The following is a 20,539-nucleotide window of genomic DNA, read 5'->3' on the forward strand; positions in this document are numbered from 1 at the left end:
CTGTAAACTCCTGTGCACCCTGCAGCCACAGTGTTTGTGTAATGGAATCACACACTGCTGACGCTTTCTCTTCAAGTGGCCTGTCAACCTGTCTGCTAATGCACTCTGCTGCTGTCACAACATTTGTGACTTCAACCAAACGCATCTCCGATTGGCGCATGAAAACGAACCAGATTAGGCTGTTGAAACAGTTAGTGCAGCGTGATTTGTTTTTTTATTTGTTTGCGAAAGGATATAATCAGAACTGTAGATCCGTAACCAAGCACGTATTAACTATAGTAAAAAGAAGAAAAGAAAGAAAATTGTTTACTTTATGAGCAGTGTAGATTTTAAGAGACAATCTTGCACTAGGTAGTAATTAGATCCTTCCAGAAAGTGTTGCTTTCATTAAGGTTTAATAGGTATGTCTCGGTTAATTTGTAGTAAAGGTGTGTTTTTGTTGAAGTCTTATCCTGAACATGCTTATTTGCGACCATAAAAAACTTACAGTTCTCTTTGACTATAGGTTCAGTTAAATGTATAGGCTTAATAGGTTTTACAGTCAGCAGGCCCGTGTTCACATAATGCTGATGCTAATGATGAAACCTAAAAAGAAAAAACTGAAATCTCTGATGTCTGAGCTCATCAAAAAAATTACTCATTAAAAAACTGAGGGCCACCTTTTGAGATCAAATCAAAGTTAGGGTTATGTTGTTTTGAATAAAGGAAATGTGAAGTCTTAAGATTTTTTGTGTAGTTTATTTTGGATAGCTGTGAGGTTTATGCATCTATAGAGTCTTACGGAAAATGTCATGGGGGAATATGTAAAGAATAAAGTCAATATTATTTTGATTCCATGTCTGTCTCAGATGACTTCAACAAAAACATAGACCAGCCAGCACTTGGTGATAGGTTACAGAAGAGACCCCCTGCAAGTTTTCCACCTAACAAATGCTACTCAGTCCTTACTTCCGTTTTTTCTGGTTGGGGTCTGCCAGTGGCGACAGTGTGGCTGGGTCATGGATTGTGTGGACGTGAATGCAGGACACTGTCTTTGAATCAGATAAGAGTGATTCTCTCTGCGTTGTGTAGGTGCACGCTGCCTGTCAGCTTCTGTTAGACCATAAAATGGACACAGACCCAATAAAAACTCTCACGGGGCCATGCCGCTTTCAATTCTTGTCGATGTCCGTAGTCCAGTACCAGTGGCGTCCCCAATCACAGGAATATGTTTTCCTGTGGCAGGCCGGTCCCCTTAATGAGTAGTGTCGCACTCTGAAGCGGGTCAAAAGGGCGGTGCAACTCTTGTGAGTCTAATTATTAACCTGGCAGCTCTCCCCAGTGGAACAGAAATGATGGGCTTCGTGTGAGCAGCTGTGTGCGTGTGCCTGTGTATGCGTGTGTGTGCGTGTGTGCTTGTATGTGTGTGGTTATCGACAACCTCTGCTATATTAGTGCATTTTAGGTGTCTGTGAAAGTGCTATTTACTCTTTGCTTTTAGCAGATTCTTGATACAGCTTCTGACATTACAGCCTGGGTTTGCCCTAATGCAATCACAGATGTTACTTTGGAAGGTCTTTTGAGGACACAAACTCCATGAGGTACATTATGTTGCAAGAGACTGTTATCTTTGTCTGGGGAAACCATTTGCAAACTTCAGGTTGTACCACCAAGGGTATTATAAAATCTGACAGACTTGTCAGCCTCCAGAAGAGGAACTTGTGAGACTTTGTTGAGTTTTCCAGGCTCAGTATTTTTGTGAGCAACACAATAGGATCCAATCCAGGACTTGGATGGTTGAATGCTTATCGTCTTTAAATTACATTATTAATTGACAGATGCATAGAAACAAAGAGAGAACAAACTGAAGAATTTCCTTTCCAGTAAGATTTCATTTGTAGCCTGTAAGAAATTAGTTACTTTTTACATGTTTTAATTTGACACTAATGCTCTCAAAGTTTTCTTCTGTTCATGTGATATGTGATCGCAGTGGGTTTATACATTTAATTTTTTATTGTCTTGCAGTGCACAAATTCATACTAGATTAGGCATGTAACATTAGATAAGAAGCTTCTCTGAACATGTCACAATGAAAATGTCAGCTTTCATGGAGTTTTATATCCAAACAAACCACCCAGCGTTTCCAAGAATTTGAGAAAAAAAGAAAAGAAGACAACTTAATCGTCTGGCTGTTATCTCATTGTAGGAACAGTAGAATTATCAAGTGGCAAGTGCTTACATTCAGCATTCAGACTCAAGTATTATTATGTTTGCAGGAGAAGCAGATTAATTGGAAAGGACAGATGGTCTTGATCCCCTCTTGAATTCCAAATGTAATTTTGGAAGTGAGAGTGTTGAATAAAATGTCAGTCAATGACTGCATGTCTTTATGTATCTCTGCAAATCTACAGCCATAGATTGTCTTCACCCCATCCTATCATCCACAAGTTGACTTATTATTAAAGAAGACATTCCCAGAACTATCTGTATATCTTATTGACAGTGCTCTTGCTTGTCTCCCATTAGCCAGATGTTTTATCTTTTCCTCCTTTGAGACCCTCAAAGGCCCTCACCCATTTTTATAATTTCAGATTTTGTTACAGTTCCAAGGGTGTTTGTTCTTTGATTCTCTTTTCCTGTTTCTGCAGTTTGTTTAGCATATCACTATTCCCACAGGGACCCACTTCTGACACAGTTCCTCCCTGCTGATGGCATGTGGAACTGCAGAAAACGCAGATGTGTGTAAACTGTATTATTCAGGCCCTGACAGTTGTTTCTAATTCTCTGCAATCAACTTTCCTTCTCAGACCTTCTATTCATTCTCTAGTTTGGTCCTGCCCCCATGTCATTTTCCATCCGCCGGCTTTTGAGGTCTGGAAATCCACAACATAAAAAAAATATATATATAATAATAATAAAAAAGGAGAAAAGCATCCGTGGATCTGATCAAACGTTGTAAGATTAACTCTCGGCTTTGGAATTGTAGACCATCTGGAGTTTATTGGTAGTGTTTACAGGAACATCCACACAATAGTTTAACAATAGTTTACACTGATCAAGCACATATACACAAGGAATGCAAGGACTAGCCATTGCTAGAAAGAAGACTGGAGTGAGTTATGGCCGTCTGAGACCTGCAGACATGATAAATGAAAATCCCCAATTGAACTTGAGGCTTTTAGAAAAATAGTTTATACATCTGGTCCCCATGCATTTTGTTTCTCCTTTTGTTGCCCTGAATAAAGACATCTGCCAAATGACTGAAAGACACACTGGTCAGGGAGAGTGGGTCAGAGAGGGTCAGATGAAGTGTATTTTGGGTTTTATCATAGTGGCGCTGTAGCTGAAGACTCAGTTTCCTTCTGTGGCCCTCAGGTGATGCAGCATCCTACTGAAGGGGGCCAAGTGCTCCCTCTCTGCAGCAACCTGAAGGACACTGCCGCCAAGGTGGCTGAGATATGGATCTTCTCTCTGTCCAGCCAGCCCATCGACCATGAGGATGGGGCCCTGCAGGGTGGACAGAAGATCAAGTCTACAGGTAGGTAGGGCGGAGATGGAGTGGAGTGAGCTGAGAAGCCTGCTCATTTCCAGCTGTCTTCAAATAAATCATATCTGCGTTTAAGGCCCAGCACAACAGTTTCAATGACTCCAGACACTCTTGTTCCATGATTTTGTGCACAATTGTGGTATTAAACTCTCTCTTACCCTCTCTGGGGACCCTTAGAGTACCATTTACTTGTAGTGTGTTTATCAAACTAATTCTGAAGCTGATCACCTCACCCAATGTGTTTGTAAGAGATGCGAGACAGCTGAGGTGTATAGGACTCGGAGACAACCATTTCCCTGCCAAAGACTGACCCCGATGTCTTTATGTCCGGTACTGGTTTAGATTTTTTTTTAAACCAGCTGCGAGCAAATTATCTCTGTGCTTTCATCTGGTGGGCCTACGCAAGCTTTCACAGTTGACCTTGCAGTTCCCCCCCCCCAAAAATAAAAACACACAAACACGAAAATGTAGAAGGACTTTTGACACTGAAACAAAACTCCTTTTGAGTCAGCTAACTCCTCTTTCAGATAGAGAGACTATAGAGATTATTGCTCCATTTATATAGTACCTTCCATACTGAATGTTCAGGTACAGATCATAAAAAAACATAGCATATGCACTCCAGGGTCTTATGTAAAGTGCTGGGTGAAAAACTAAAATCTATATAGAAAACCAGCACTCGCACACTTACTTACATCCTGTATTGGGTTTAAATAAACACATTTGTGGAGCATATCAGTAACTGTATGCGGCATCTATTCTTTTAAATGGATATCATGAACATCAAATGGACTAGCAGTGTCTGAGTCAAGTTCTGTCTGTGTTATGTTGATCCTCTCCGTCCCTTTACCTGCCTTGCTAATGCTTATTCTCACTGCTGCTTCACACAGGTGTCACTTAGTTCTCTTCTTCTGAATGGACTTGTTTTCATTGTTTTGTAGACAATTATTCAGAGGAAGAGTACGAGAGCTTCTCCTCGGAGCAGGAAGCCAGTGACGACGCTGTGCAGGGCCAGGTAAGACAGAGAGACCTATTTTCTCAGGCTTCGGAGGAATCACTGCACTAAAAGCCATTGTTTCCAAACTCTCTTGCTTCCTCACATTGAATAAGAAGAACGTCAAGATAGGTGAGCATGTGAGGTTCTTTGCAAGGGCACCACAAGCTGCAAAATATTCCAAGACAGCCTGATTTAAGAGGAAATCATGGCCAGATTTCCCCTGGTGAAGGTTTGGCACTAAGTAAATGTGGTTTAGAGTAATATACCACTGTTTCAGCTTTTTTGAGAGGCAAACACATCTGTAAGTTCAACATCAGTCAAACGCATCAGTCTAATCGTTGTGATGACAGTGTCATTATATTCCAGCGCTCGTTGGAAATTAGAATTGTAACTTATTAGCATAATGAAAATGAGGGCCCACAGTTTTTTCCTTGTCTGCTGGCCCACCTTGTCTTTGGATGCATTTAGAGCTGATGTGCTTTATTAATAGCGCCAGGGGGAAATTCATAAAAAAAAAAAACGAATTGACAACAGCCGGGAAATCATAAGTCTTTTTTTAGCAACTTGTTATGTTTTCAAATTACTTTCAGGATCATTTTAAGACAAGCAAGCATAAACAAGCATGACAGACTAGTGTGAAAGTTTATGATCCGTGATACCATTTCCTGCTTCACTCCATTCTCGTAAAGAAGCAGATTTTTGTCTCGGTGTAAATGAAGGCACAGAGTGTATGCTGTTTGACTGAGCGTTCAAAGCAGCAGTCATTAACAGATATCTGATGTCTTAATGCCTGAGAAAATCACTTTATCAGTGTGTGGGTGAAGACAATTGCAGAGAATCTTTGGCAAAAACTTTCCACTGGATTCTGGTATCAGACACACAGAAAATATGTTTATTCCACTAGAGCACCAATGTCTATGATTTTTTTTTAATTCAAGAAAGAATGATCTGAATTTGAGAATGTGAAGCCTGAATTGCTGGGTCCATTAGCAATGCCTATGCATTTGTTAAAGCTATCTCTAGTTATTAAAGAAACTCATTTCCATTTTTCAGTACTCCAGTAATAAGTTGCAGTACTCAAAGTGTGTGTGTGTGTGTGTGTGTGTGTGTGTGTGTGTGTGTGTGTATATATATACACACACACACACACACATACAGTCACCTACAAAATAGGCTGTATAAAATAAACAGGACATGGGTGCCCTGTACCAAGCTGGGTTGTTACTGGAGGTTATAAGTCCAGAGGTCTAACCACTACTCTGCATTGCTGTCCCAAGCAAGTTCTTGTTTTACCAGGTTGAAGGGACGTTGTGATTGGTTGGGCTTATGACACTGTTCGTGGTGGTTTTCTCTCCTCAGGATCTCGATGATGAGGAGTATGACGTGAGGAAGCCCAAGAAACAGAGAAGATCCATCGTGAGGACCACTTCCATCACCAGGGTATGACTCTATTACTGGGCCTGGAGCAGAACCGTGCTGTACTGTGCTGCCACAAGCGAATATTCACTTAAAGCTTAGCTTCCGGTATCTTCGAGTTTTGTTTCCAGAATGAATGCAGAGAATAGAGCAAAGGGTGATCCTTTCAAGCTGTCTGATTAATCAGCCTTCTTGCTGTTATTTGCTTAATTATTTATGTCGGTTTCATTTAGGTTTAGTGCTGATTTTGTCCTTCAGAAGCACCAATCATATGTGCAGTCTCATTGGGCATGTTAAAAGCCACCCCCTCCCCCCCCCCCCCTCTCTCTCTCTCTCTCTCTCTCTCTCTCTCTCTCTCTCTCTCTCTCTCTCTCTCTCTCTCTCTCTCTCTCTCTCTCTCTTTCTCTTGCATTTCCTGTTCTTCTGTTGCTGTTCTCCTCAGAGAGAGCATATCTAGAAGTGGAGAGAGAGAGAAGTATCGAGATTGCACTGGTTTCACACACACCCCCCTTCTGATAATCAAAGGTCAAGACTAACTAAGACTTTCCAGGTTGGAAATCTTTAAACGGTGTCACATTAATTAGGCTTTGGCCTTAAATATCTCATCTGTAGATCCATCATCCATTTTTTAATGATTAACACGGTCATTGAAAACAATGGTATACAGCCATAACAAAGCTCTCTACAATGAAAACACCTGAAGGCATGACGTAGAAGAGTCACAGCAAAGGCAAAAGCCCTGGCCCCTTTTTTATCCAGTTGGGGTGCATGGAAAATTGTCTCAGTCTGATACCACTGTCTCTCTCTCCTCTTCTAGCACCATGAGGGGTTCCCAGTGAGACGAATGTGCCTTGCTGTAAATCTATAAATTAAAAAGGCACTTTTAAACCTGGCAGATCTCTACAGGAACATGCAGGGTTATGAAAATATGAGGAAACAACATCTAATGATCGTTTTGGTTTTATTTACTAAGGCTAGCCATTTTGAGTTTCAGGATCTCCAATTAAGTCTTCACTTTTAATATAACAGAGACATCCAGTGGCCATCTGGTAGTATTTCTGTCTTCCATTTGAGGGAAAAGCTCACTGTGCTGTGGAGAGCTGTGAAAAGTTATATATGAAATTTCCTGATTGCACTGCACAGCTGAGAGATAATTATAATAATAAAATAAATCTAATAAGGGTTTAGCAGGGAGACTAATGTAATGAACTGCATGATGGCACCAGCTACTCAACCATGAGTGGTTTTGTTCAGTCCGTCTGATTGGACAGGACAGAGCTATTCTCCTTAACCTAGGATGATTTTATACAATCAAATGACGTGCACGTTGCAAAGGGGGTCGTCTTCCGGCCGGGCATATGTGGTGTGGTGCAGCAGTTTTACAACCAGAATATTCATTTTCCATATGTATTATTTTATTTTTTAGCAACAAAACTTCAAACAGCGTGTGGTAGCTCTCCTGAAGAGGTTCCGAGTCTCGGATGAGGTAGGACTTTATATTGATTGATTTATTCGATTTTTCTCCGTTTGTTAACATTTGAGTTTTATTCTGTGCTTTGCTAGTGCAGTGCCAGCTGAGCCTTGTAATACAAGCTTGGGGTTATTTATTTTTTGTGGTGATTTTCCTGAAGATTTGAAGATCCCTGAAATTAGTTCTAGGGTTTCTACAAGCAACTGGAAAAGTTTAAATGGGTAGCTCCTCTAGGGGAAACTATTTTCATTTAAAAAAAACAACATTCATTCCCTATCCATATCCCCCCTCCCTCTTGTCAATTTTAGCTTCATTTTCATTTGGAGATCCAAGAAGGGGACATAAATTTCAGCTAGAGTAGCAGTAGACCTGTCAATGTTTCTGGGAACGCCAACTCCATGTCTAATTACAAGTAAATTAAATTAAATTACTTTCTTTAAGTAAGGAGAATTGACAAGTATACTGTTGGGATTGGGGGGGGTGCGCGTGTGTGCGTATGTAGGTGCTGGACTCGGAGCAAGATCCCGCTGAGCCCCCGCCCGAGGTGGAGGAGGACCTAGACTTGGAGAGTCTGGAGTTTGAGAACCCCAGCGACAGCGCCCCGGAGCTGGATGACGACGACAGCGTACTCAGCACTCCCAAACCCAAACTCAAGTGAGGGGCTTGGCTCTTAGTGTGTGGAAGGTGGCTGGTAGCCTTTGAACTGCGTCCACTGAGCTTCATGCTCCTGAAGGCCCCACAACCACCCTATATTACAGGCCTCACAGTCCAGGTCTGGCTTCATGATGATGAATTTAAAGAAGGATAGTTCAGTATGGAAAGAAAACAAAAAGTACAATGATTGAATTTAAGGAATATAAGTAAATAACTAGTGCCAATTCTGACACCTTAATCTAGAAGTTGGCTGGAGGAGTTAACTCAAAATAGTAGAATATTACCAATCAGCAAGAGCAGGAGGCAGCAGAGTACAAGTTGGTCCTGCCTAAGAGTCCTAACCCTGCAGTCTGACATGAGGAAGAAAAGAAAGAATCTATATCCTTTATCCCTCAAACACAGCAAAGACTGTCTCCAAAGAAGGTTAAACCTCTACCCTGCAAAATGGTGGTGCTGTCTCCAGCAGTTTCCTTAACTCCAGCCCCACTGTACTTCCATACAGTGTAGCTCCCTTTTGTAGCTTACAAAGGCAAGAGTCAAACCCAAAACCATCCTTAAAGGTTCGTCTTAAATGGCACACTATCTCAGTGAACAGCTTGAGGCAGAACCAGTAGGGGCGTTCAACACAATTAAAACAGGAACAGCAGCACTTAAAATATGACACATTTAACTTAATCATAAAAGAATACATAGCATATAATCTCTAAAAAAACTTCAATCTATAACGGATGCCACACTTGATAGCACAGGTGTTGAGATAGTGAGCGCTTCCCACAAGAAAAAGTTTTCCCTCTAAAGGTTGTGCAGGTCAACCGCAAAAGCCTCTTCCGAAGCTGGGTCTATTTTATTGCCATTCAAATGTGTCCCAATAAGGCTGCAACTGATCCAGTCGGTGTATTGTAAAGCCAGAGGGAAAATGCCACGTCAAAAAAGCAGAATTGCCACCCTTTTCAAGCAGCCTGGCATGTTTGGGTGACGCAGTGCTTCCTGTGTTTTGCAGGCCTTACTTCGAGGGGCTCTCCCACTCCAGCTCGCAGACCGAGATCGGCAGCATTCACAGCATGCGCAGCCATCGCGAGCCACCCAGCCCGGTGAGTCTGCGCCACTGCAATAGACAGGGCAACACAGGGCATGAGACAGACAGTGTAAAGAGCTAATCCAGTAGTTTTTGTTTTGTTTTCTATTGATGACCTTTTAACCTCTGCTCCGTTGAAATTAGTTGTTATTGTAATTATTTTATCATCATCGTTATCTGTTTGGATTGAAAAATATTAGGTGCGGTGAATGGACACTTAAAGCAGACCTTTCTTTTCAATAAAAATGAACACGGCAGAACCAAACCTCGGCATTTAAAATGGAGAACGATGTAAAGGACTAATTTACGTGACTCCGAAGAGCTGGACCATCATGTATTCTTCTCAATAACTGCATTTGCCTTGAAGCAAAGTGATGTTCTCCAAAGCAGGACAGGGTCTGTGATTCCTGATACAAGGCCATCATCTCAGTAGTCATCAATCGGTTCATTTGAGTCTCTCTTACAGATTGACGCTCCAGACAAAGCCAAGACACCGGGGGGCAAGTTCCAGGTGGACGACGTGTCAGACACTGTCTCCTTTGTAAGTGTCGACAATTGGTCGCTATGTTGTTGTGCAACACCTGGCCTCTTCATTATTCCTCTCTTGAGGAACATGCAGATTGAGCTGCAAAATTTCCTTGGAAGGCTGATTGATTTGGGATGTGGGGGGACAGAATTGTGAGAGACCTCCAGAGATCAGAAAGGTGATCCCGTCGGTGTCTCTTATGCTCTGTTTCGCTAATGCTATGCTATGATCTTCAGGAGCAGCCAGAGGCCAACACTCCCACCACAGAGCTGGAGCTTGACAACATGGACACCTTCCTGGAGAGGCTGCCTCCAAGTGGCAAGATCACCAAGACAGAATCCCTCATCATCCACTCCAACAGGTACCCCACTCCCCGCCTCCCTACCCCTCCTTACTGAGGGGAGCACTCACTCCTGGTCCTGGAGAAAAGGGGTTTCATGGTTGCAGTTCCTCACTAAACTCTTAAGGACTCCATTGAATTGTCTCTAGTGATCTCAGTCACCACTGATTCCGGGTCTTGATATTGGGGATTTTAAGTTAAAGGTCCCTCCCTCTCTGTCCTTCTCTCTCCCTTACTTTTCTCTTCCCTCCCCTACCCCCCCCTCCTCTCTATTTCTCTCTGCCCAGGCAAGAGGGTAAGCTAGCAGGGCGGCGAGGCAGAAGCACATCCCTCAAAGAGAGGCAGCCAATCAGACAGCAGAATGAACGAGCCAACAGTCTGGACAATGAGCGCTCTCCTGACACCAGGTGCCACCTACAGGTAGGAGAGGGTCCTGCATCTCATCATGTGGCTAAGAATGTGTACTGCACTCTAGACCAGTGATACTCACTCCAGGAGGGACATAGGGTCTTGGTTTACATCTCAATTACATCATGAACCAATTATTTTAAATAACTGGTCTACGTTACCACTTGTTTTGTAGAGCGTTATCCCTTGCAGAAAGGAAGTGGCTCTCTAGGACCTGAAGTGAGTACCACTGCTCTAAACAATAAATACAAATAAAAAAAGCTAAAAGCTAAAGTAAAATAATACAGTGACACAGCATGCCTATGTGGAAGAGCGAGATGATGTCACAGCTGTAGCATTTCCTCTCTCACTCTTCAGATCCCTCGGAAGACTGTCTATGACCAGCTGAACCACATCCTTGTGTCAGACGACCAGCTTCCTGACAGCATCATCCTCATCAACACGTCTGACTGGCAGGGACAGGTGAGTGCTCTCATACCCCTACAGCATCTCTCCTCCAGCCTTGTCCCACGGACTCACTAAAATCCCATGTTTAGACTATTTGTGGAAAATATATAAATATATTGAGGATTCTCTCTCTCTCTCTCTCGCTCTCTCTCTATCAGTATTTGTCAGAGACACTCCAGAACCACCAACTTCCTGTTGTATGCACCTGCTCCACAGCTGACATCCAAGCCGCCTTCACCACCATCGTCTCCCGTATCCAAAGATTGTGAGTGCCGGCCTCCAGCCCAGGCCCCTCCCGGAGGGGTCAAAGGTCACCAGCCTGGCTCCTTAGTAGCTTGTGATTCAGAAACAACTCGCTGTTTTGATAGACAGGGCCGGAAAAGGCCAGGAGGGGCCAAATGGTCTCACCTTGTTTGAATCCAATTCTTGTGCTGTGCTAAATATTCTGAAATGTTATGTTCCTTAAAAACATGACCCAAGAGATGAGAGACATAATGTCACCCCTCCATGGGTCCCTTTCTCAGGTTTTCATAGGGTTGACCATGTGAAGGTCTGCGTTGACTGATTTTGATGAAGGACTGTGTTCATGTGTCTTCTAGCTGTAATTGCAACTCTCAGACTCCCATCCCCATCAAAATTGCTGTGGCTGGAGCCCAACATTACCTCAGCGCTGTTCTGCGGCTCTTCGTGGACCACCTCACCCACAAGACCCCTGACTGGCTTGGGTACATGAGGTTCCTGGTCATACCCTTAGGTAAGTCTCACACGGGCTGGCAATCCAACTACACAACCGCCTTCCCTGCTTCTGCCAAAGGAAACGACCAAAGAGTGGACCTTCCCCTTGACCATCTCCACTGAACACCAACCTTGGAGAAATGTTACTAAAATAGAACGAGGTGGCTTCCGACCACTTCCAGGCCACTTCCACCAAAAGATTACGAATCTGAAAAGACTGCAACAGCATCACATTTCTCTGGCACACACCACATCACCACTTTCTAAAGACTCTACTCTATTTAGTTATTGACCAATTAAGCATAGACCCTTGATCAGTAAGGGGAAATATAGTCCTTGAGGGATGAAGGTGATGGAGGTAGTTCCCAATTATCAAAGTCAATTTTTGATGTAAACAGATAATGTAACGGTGACCTATCAAACCTGGGCGCTGTCCAGGTTTGCAAGCCCCTGCTTTAGAGCATCTGCCCGTTTGACTCTGTAGTTAGCAGCTCTGCCTCTTTGCCTTGTTTCAGGTTCCCACCCTGTGTCAAAATACCTGGGCACCATTGACTACCGCTATAACAGCCTGTTCCAGGACGCAGCCTGGAGGGATCTCTTCCACAAACCAGAGGCCCCTGTTGTAGGTAAGAGGGCGGGCAAGTTTGCTCCCAAGCCGTTTCGTCAGTTTTTATGCTGTGATGAAGGCAAGGTAGCAGACAGCATGAAAGCCTTCTTGTTAGTGTCAGACACAATTAAAATAAGACACTTTTAACATCTGCATCCCACTATATGTGTATGAGTACTATGTTTCACAAGGCTAGAGGATAAAGATGTCTGTAGCATTACCCCTAGAACAGTCTAGTTTTTCAAAACAGAATGCCACCCGCAATACATTATTTGTACATCACTTTTACTATTAGTTTTATTATTATTATTATTATTATTATTATTATTATTATTATTATTATTACCACAGTGACCCAGTTCAGTTATTGAAAATGCATGGATTATTATTTCCTTTAAATTTCAAGTAACATGCTCTTATTAAACCTGAATGATCACTCATGCTGTACTCATAACCAATACCTAACCAGACTACTTCAGGCACCTCAGTCCTCATAGCGTTTAAAGTAAGCCGGGGTTTCCATAAGATCTAAATAACTCAGTTTAGCCAAGCAGTCTACCCTTAATATTTTGGGTAGCTCAATTTAATTAATTTTCCAATTGGTTTAGCTCTTTTCTTGTAATACTTCATACAGACATGCTCAACAGATCTCGGCTGAGCACATCTCTTTTTATTGGCTTAAAACCAAAACTCATCAAAGAAAAAAAATATATACACTCACCTAAAGGATTATTAGGAACACCTGTTCAATTTCTCATTAATGCAATTATCTAACCAACCAATCACATGGCAGTTGCTTCAATGCATTTAGGGGTGTGGTCCTGGTCAAGACAATCTCCTGAACTCCAAACTGAATGTCTGAATGGGAAAGAAAGGTGATTTAAGCAATTTTGAGCGTGGCATGGTTGTTGGTGCCAGACGGGCCGGTCTGAGTATTTCACAATCTGCTCAGTTACTGGGATTTTCACGCACAACCATTTCTAGGGTTTACAAAGAATGGTGTGAAAAGGGAAAAACATCCAGTATGCGGCAGTCCTGTGGGCGAAAATGCCTTGTTGATGCTAGAGGTCAGAGGAGAATGGGCCGACTGATTCAAGCTGATAGAAGAGCAACTTTGACTGAAATAACCACTCGTTACAACCGAGGTATGCAGCAAAGCATTTGTGAAGCCACAACACGTACAACCTTGAGGCGGATGGGCTACAACAGCAGAAGACCCCACCGGGTACCACTCATCTCCACTACAAATAGGAAAAAGAGGCTACAATTTGCACAAGCTCACCAATATTGGACAGTTGAAGACTGGAAAAATGTTGCCTGGTCTGATGAGTCTCGATTTCTGTTGAGACATTCAGATGGTAGAGTCAGAATTTGGCATAAACAGAATGAGAACATGGATCCATCATGCCTTGTTACCACTGTGCAGGCTGGTGGTGGTGGTGTAATGGTGTGGGGGATGTTTTCTTGGCACACTTTAGGCCCCTTAGTGCCAATTGGGCATCGTTTAAATGCCACGGCCTACCTGAGCATTGTTTCTGACCATGTCCATCCCTTTATGACCACCATGTACCCATCCTCTGATGGCTACTTCCAGCGGGATAATGCACCATGTCACAAAGGTCGAATCATTTCAAATTGGTTTCTTGAACATGACAATGAGTTCACTGTACTAAACTGGCCCCCACAGTCACCAGATCTCAACCCAATAGAGCATCTTTGGGATGTGGTGGAACGGGAGCTTCGTGCCCTGGATGTGCATCCCACAAATCTCCATCAACTGCAAGGTGCTATCCTATCAATATGGGCCAACATTTCTAAAGAATGCTTTCAGCACCTTGTTGAATCAATGCCACGTAGAATTAAGGCAGTTCTGAAGGTGAAAGGGGGTCAAACACAGTATTAGTATGGTGTTCCTAATAATCCTTTAGGTGAGTGTATATGGTTGGAATTTTTTCCATTAAAAAAAATCACCCAACCTCAGCTGATTAATTATGGAAAACAGATCCGCTCACCCAAAGGCTGTTGAACTCCTCAACCACAAAAGAGAAAGCACAGCTGCTCAAGAGTTCATGATAATTCCCTCAGTCTGTGTAACCAAATTCAGACAAACAAAAAAAAACACACAGATTCAGAGCTGGGAATGGCCATGGACTAATGTCCCAGTTAGATAGCAAATGGTCATACATTTTCCAAATCAAAGCATATTAAAGCCAAGCATGTCAGATTAAATGGACAGATGAGCATGGTGATTCTCTTGGGTAGATGACCTTGTCCATTGCATTGTGGGACTTTGGTTCAAACAGTGCTTTTAGTCACTGTATTAAAGGTCATTGAAACAAGAATTATTTGGACCTTTCTGTGTAATAGAGTTACATGTCCTGAGTTTGAGTGTGTCGTCTGTCTAGCAGTGCAGGAGGGTCTGGACTTGGTCTCCAGGGTCACTCAGTACATGGTCGGGGCCAATGGAGCCCACCAGCTGCCCATTGCGGAAGCCATGCTGACCTACAAACAGAAGAGGTAAGGTCACAGAGTCCAATGACTTCAACTAAAATATTCTGGTACCTACAAGTAATATGATCACAGTCCAAGGATTTAGTTTGGCAGACTTTCTTCGTTTGTTTCGGAAATCAAATACTCATTTTCATACAGTGCATTTCCTTTTTGAGACATCAGCTCCACGCCAGCCATTATACAATGATCATATCTATGGTCGAATGTAAGGAAAATAGTCCCAGGTAGGAAGCAACCTTGGGCTATTGTAGGGATACATCGATCTGAATAAAAAATGCCATCAAACAGATCCCGGGCCATGTACACTACATATGTTCTTCAGTTCAGGAATAAATCGAATCCAGGTGATCAAATTGGGAAGCTTAAATGGGCTGTGACCGCTTGAATTGCACCTTAAAGTGCTGGCATGTGTGAAGTACTGATTCATTAACTGGAACAATGAGACGCTGTTGCAGGTACTCTGGAATACGGGCTCCCAACATGTGCCTGTCTGCACCCCGGGGTGCGGCCAGCCTGAGATTTGTTACTTAATTAGCTAGCACACATGTTGTTGGCCAGTCAGGCCTAACTGACTTCCATGTCATACTAGCAGGCTATACTCCAGCTTTGTTATCAATAAAAGTGAATGTGGCCCACTATTGAAAAAGCTTGGATGCCCCTCTTCTAGAATGACCATTTAAATGCATTCATGCCCCTCTCTAAAGCTGGTGTTTGAGCGTTTACAAGCACTCCTTCGGTAATACTTTCCTAATAACTTTGTGGAACGATCTTTGTTCTGTCGTAATGAGAAGCGTAATGAGAAGCGTAAACAACGCGGTCGCCTCAGGCAGCGTGGCGGGTGTCAGTAGGCGTGTCAGTAGGCGTGTTGTGCTGTACAGGTCCTTGATAAAGACCACAGTGTGTGTCTGTGTTGCGTGTTATTAACACCTGTGTTTCTTGTTGTTGTTTTTTTCCTTTGATTTTATTTTTTTCTTTCAAGGAAAAAGAGCTTTCATTTTGATTTTGCAGTAAGGTATTGTTGTTTGCTTCGGTCTCCTTGTACTGTGAATAATTTGCTTCGTTTTTTTCTTTCCCTTTGTTTGTTTTGGTTGCAGCACAGCAGACTTTACGAGCTGGTTTAACTGTTACAGATGTTTCTTAGTATTATTGCCTCACATTACATCTATAATCTCCAATTACAATCTATAATTACATATCAATAACATCAGCCATTGTTTTTTGCTTTGGTTATTCATAATAATAATTACAAGCTGGACAGAGTTCCAAGCAAAAGCTACAAGCTTCATTGAAAAATCCAGAATCTTTAATGTATCCCAGTAATCAGTAGGTTATTGACCAAACAAAAGTGAGTGATAAATTGATATTACTGTTGACATGTGGATAGTTCTGCTCTGTAAGCCGTCCAATCAGAGCAGCAGACAGTACTCTCTAAATGTTTGCGGTTAAACAGCTGATTGGGAGTAACAGCTGCTGTGTCTGCCCTCTGTGTCTTCCATTCCAGTTGCTTGCCTCTTTGTCCAACATGAATTCCTTAAGCTTTTTCCAAAAAAGGGTTTTGCCACTATCTGCTTCCCAACCCCTGGGCAATGCTGTGAATGTGCGTCTAATTTGTTTGTATAAATAAACAGTATAGGAATTGATATACAGTATATATAATGTTAGTGTGTGTGTTTGTGTATGTATAAGGCATAGCTGAAGAAGCTTCCCCTAACCGGAGACAAACTAACTAAGAGTACTTTCCTGGAGTTTTCACCCACAGCCCTTGAAACGCACATTCCTGGCACTGTTCCTTGCCCAGAAGGAGATGTCGTTGATTCAAGGGAAGACTAATCTGCATTCCCCTTTGTCTATCGCTGCAAACCATCAGGGTGCCTTGGCGTCTTCTTCCTGCATTGCCTTATGGGATATGTGTGCGTAGTGCTGCTGTCTGGCTGGCTGCGGGAGTGGGCCGGGGCTGTATGTGCATGCCTTGCTCTCTGCTGCCTGACAGACTGTCCCCTCACTGTGTTCTTTAAGTCGGTGGTTCCCAAATTGGGAGGGCCCGAGGACTTCATGGGGTGGTGGGTGGTGGGTGGGGGGGAGTTGTCCCAGAAAAAGACAGGTTTCAGGTTTTCAATCCAGTTGAGCTCTCCTCTAGCCTAATTGAACTTTACTATTATTGTTATTGGCTTCATTGGACCAATTGAACCACACTGTCTTGATTGCTTAAGGTCCTGCTGATTCAGATAGACGTTCAAAGTTGTGCAAAGTTGTGCACCCCCGAATTACAAACAATCTAATTTAAGACTGTAGTTTATATTATTTTCACACATTTAAAGTCAACCCTACAATGTCTTTTCCTGCTGGATGACTAGAAAAGACATGATTCACACAGGTAGCGAGATGTATCTAACGTCCACACGCTGCGAAACCCGATTAGTGTCAGTTCGAACCGAGATGCCCACAAAACAGGACAACAAATTAATTCAAGATTTGGAACCTCCGATTTAACTGATCAGAATCGAGTGTTATATGGTCAAGGATATGAATCCAGCAGCCAGGTGTCTGTGGGGTTTTGTTTTTTTCCCCTTGCATGTGTATCAGGAGGTTCATGAGACTCTCCCTAACCTCACTGTCCACCCCTTCAGACCATGTAGGATTAAAAAGTCTTAAATGTCTATTTTATGAGCGAATGAAAACATACTGCAGCCCTTGCTGGTCAGAAGACATCAATAAGACAGAACAGAGATGTCTGGCCACTTGAGACTGGGCAAGTCTTTAAAGTGAAGTTGACGATTGATACCAGGCCAAACAGCCCCTGGTGATTTTTCCCACTGTGTAAAACATGATTAAGGCCAAACTGAGGTGATTTGCTGAAGAATAAATCTCTGGTAGAAGGGGTCTGACAGGGAGGAGGTCTCAAAAGAGGACTGTTTAACCTTTTTGTTTGTTTTTGTCTTTTTCTCACACACTTCACTGCAGCCCCGACGAAGACTCGTGCCAAAAGTTTATCCCGTTCATCGGGGTGAGTGATTTTCTCTTCCTTTCCACAATTGTTATAGAGAAAGTAAATATGTTCTGAAAAATAATCGACCACATCAAACCAGAGGAGCTTTTCCAGATCTGCAGGCGCACACGCACCCGGGGACACAAATGGAAATTGGGCTTCAAGACATTCAAGATGGAAAACAGGAGACACTTCTTCACACAGAGAGTTGTCACAATCTGGAACAAACTCCCCAGCGATGTGGTTGAAGCTGAAAATTTGGGAACATTTAAAAATAGATTGGATAGGATCCTTGGACACCAAACAAACACGATGGGTCGAATGGCCTCCTCTCATTTGTAAACTTTCTTATGTACTTAATCCACTCTTTTGCTACATTCAAGTTAGAACATTATTATATTGAAATGGCAGTTATTTTAGTATGTGCTGTAAATATAGTAGTACCATAGGAGTATGTACTATTTTTATCTCATGATATTTTTATTTTTTCTCTACAGGTTGTCAAAGTGGGGATAGTGGAACAGTCCTCTGCCACATCAGGTAAGATCTTCCTCTTCTTGTCCTTTCCCCGTAGCATCAAACGTGACATTCAATTGTAATAAAAAGTAGTTCTAACACGAAACTACAGTTCAGGAGTTCTGGTTTAACTCTTTTTGTTACTTAAGTAGCTTTGAGATTGATAGAAGAGCAATCCGCCATCATTTCCTTGCAATCATGTCCTTTGTCTCTGGTGGTCTTACATGCCCCACGCCCCATGATCTGGAATGAATACAGGGCAAATCTAGTTTTTCTCTGAATGTTTTACTCCACCCCAGTTTACTCACAGTGTAACTCACCCCCATCTCTTCCACTCTCTCTCTCTCTCCATCTCTCTCTGCAGGAGACTCTGATGATGCTACTCCTGTGTCAGGCATGCTCTCCTCCACCCCCCCACAGGTGTCACCCGCCCTCAAAGAAGCCTCCCCTACACCCCCTTCCTCTCCCTCTGTCAACGCCAGCTTCAGCTCCTACAGGTACGTAGAAGCTTCTTACACAAGCACCAACACTGAATCCATTTTTGACCCTGGTTTAAATGAGACGCTAAGGTCACAGGTTTATTTAGTCATTAAAATAAGTTTCCCAGTTTAAAACCACAGTTCTCTGACTCAAGACACAGATGCTGTTTGGAAGGCACGGGTAAACAGAAGACACGGTTTTTCTACAACACCATTGCATGTCTCATATTAAAAAAAATCTATATGTACTCTGTCAACTCAACAACCTAAGGAGTTGAAGGAATGTATCTGAGGTGGACAAGCAATTACAGATGTCAACATGTTCTGCAAATCTGAGCACATTTTTGAGTTAACCCAGATTAACCAGTAAATAAAAGTTAGAAAACAATAACAAAAGGGAGATTGCCCAGAATTCTGCTAGTCAAAGTATTAGCCAGTATTAGCCTACTGTCAGTATGTCTAAGTTGACACACTTGGATTCATTTGTTTTATTTTTCTCCAAGGAGATTCAATTCTCTCTCTTGTGTGTCCCTCCTGTAGTTCTCCAGGGGCAGCACAGGGGGAACTTATGGGCCTGCAAGTGGATTACTGGGTGTCCCCCTTGGAGAGAAAGAGGGACGTGGAGAAGAGAGACTCTTCCTCTAAGAACACCTTGAAGTGCACGTTCCGCTCCCTGCAGGTCAGCCGACTGCCCCTGCCAGGCTCGGACTGCCACCCCCAGCCCACCATGGCCATGACTGTGGTCACCAAGGAGAAGAATAAGAAAGGTAGCAAATGCCCCACCTCAGATTGTGCTCCCTATCCCTCCTCTGAAAGGAACTGTAACTATTTTGTGGATGGAGGTAAATAGTAAATTAAGGTAGTCAGTGTACCGAAACACTGCTTTGGTTTGCATTACTGTCAAGGGAAAATCTTTTTCTATTCTTCACTGATTCCATGCATTAATTATTGTTAATTGATGTTATGCATGTGACTAATTGAACTCAGCTGTCAACTTGTATATTAGTTGTATGGTCTCTGCGTCAGTACGTCCCGATGAAGGCTTTCTAGCCGAAACGCTGGCGGTGGATTGCTTGTTTTTGCCAAATAAAATGTGTTTAGTTTAATCTTGGAGTGCTAAAGGAGTGTGCGGCTTTTCTTTTCTTTTGAGATTTATTCCTTGGCTCTGCTATTTTTGGGTGTGCGTCTCCTCTAGATGTTCAAGGGAAAATCATGACCAATTTGTCATCGTGTATTGGTCTTTACTGTTTAGGCAGTTTGCTGATATATGTGTCGGGTTTGTATGTGTATGATTGTGTTTTATCGCCCCAGGCGAATTTTCTCGACCTATTGCATTTTTAAACAAACACTGACAAATAGTACACATATTGTAAGAAATCAATTGCAGTGTTTAGATCTGAAAAAAAAAAACATTTAGGGACAGTTTATACCTGTTTTAATAGCACAGTCATTTGTAAGTGGACACAGTGAAGTTCTCATGTCATTACAACTGAATCATCGTAAAGTTCATCACTAAAACGAAGCAGCTGATTACAGAGCTCTTATCGCGGTCTCTGTCTTTCTTCTTCAGTCATGTTTCTCCCTAAGAAAACGAAGGACAAGGAGGTGGAGTCAAAGAGCCAGGTTATCGAAGGAATCAGCAGACTGATCTGCACTGCCAAGCACCAGCAGACCATGCTTAGAGGTGAGCGTGGCAGTCCTAACATGCATACAATATCCCAGTAAAGGGAAAAGGTTCTGTATTTAATATTTACATTTTTCGATACTTAAGGGGTTTTCAAGCATCCTGTCCCACATCCTGTCTTTGTTAACGATGCCGTGCTCCATCTCTCCCATCTCTCGCAG

General features: G+C 42.7%; 1 protein-coding gene across 2 annotated transcripts in view; it reads left to right on the forward strand.

Moving 5' to 3' along the window:
• Positions 1–20,539, forward strand: part of pacs2 (phosphofurin acidic cluster sorting protein 2) — a 76,218-nt gene that overhangs the window by 51,990 nt on the left and 3,689 nt on the right. Inside the window, exons 5-23 of one of the 2 annotated variants that reach the window (XM_066694227.1) lie at positions 3,355–3,517; positions 4,468–4,541; positions 5,883–5,963; positions 7,366–7,425; positions 7,913–8,064; positions 9,065–9,155; positions 9,606–9,680; positions 9,902–10,026; positions 10,293–10,425; positions 10,771–10,875; positions 11,019–11,125; positions 11,460–11,614; positions 12,111–12,221; positions 14,608–14,719; positions 17,675–17,717; positions 18,197–18,239; positions 18,580–18,712; positions 19,235–19,461; positions 20,265–20,378. In XM_066694227.1, coding sequence (XP_066550324.1) covers positions 3,355–3,517; positions 4,468–4,541; positions 5,883–5,963; positions 7,366–7,425; positions 7,913–8,064; positions 9,065–9,155; positions 9,606–9,680; positions 9,902–10,026; positions 10,293–10,425; positions 10,771–10,875; positions 11,019–11,125; positions 11,460–11,614; positions 12,111–12,221; positions 14,608–14,719; positions 17,675–17,717; positions 18,197–18,239; positions 18,580–18,712; positions 19,235–19,461; positions 20,265–20,378 — 2,104 coding nt within the window. The remainder of the gene's footprint in view (positions 1–3,354; positions 3,518–4,467; positions 4,542–5,882; positions 5,964–7,365; positions 7,426–7,912; positions 8,065–9,064; positions 9,156–9,605; positions 9,681–9,901; positions 10,027–10,292; positions 10,426–10,770; positions 10,876–11,018; positions 11,126–11,459; positions 11,615–12,110; positions 12,222–14,607; positions 14,720–17,674; positions 17,718–18,196; positions 18,240–18,579; positions 18,713–19,234; positions 19,462–20,264; positions 20,379–20,539) is intronic. The other variant, XM_066694228.1, reaches the window with a different exon arrangement.

The sequence above is a fragment of the Amia ocellicauda genome, chromosome 21, assembly GCF_036373705.1.
Source record: "Amia ocellicauda isolate fAmiCal2 chromosome 21, fAmiCal2.hap1, whole genome shotgun sequence".
Taxonomy (NCBI): domain Eukaryota; kingdom Metazoa; phylum Chordata; class Actinopteri; order Amiiformes; family Amiidae; genus Amia; species Amia ocellicauda.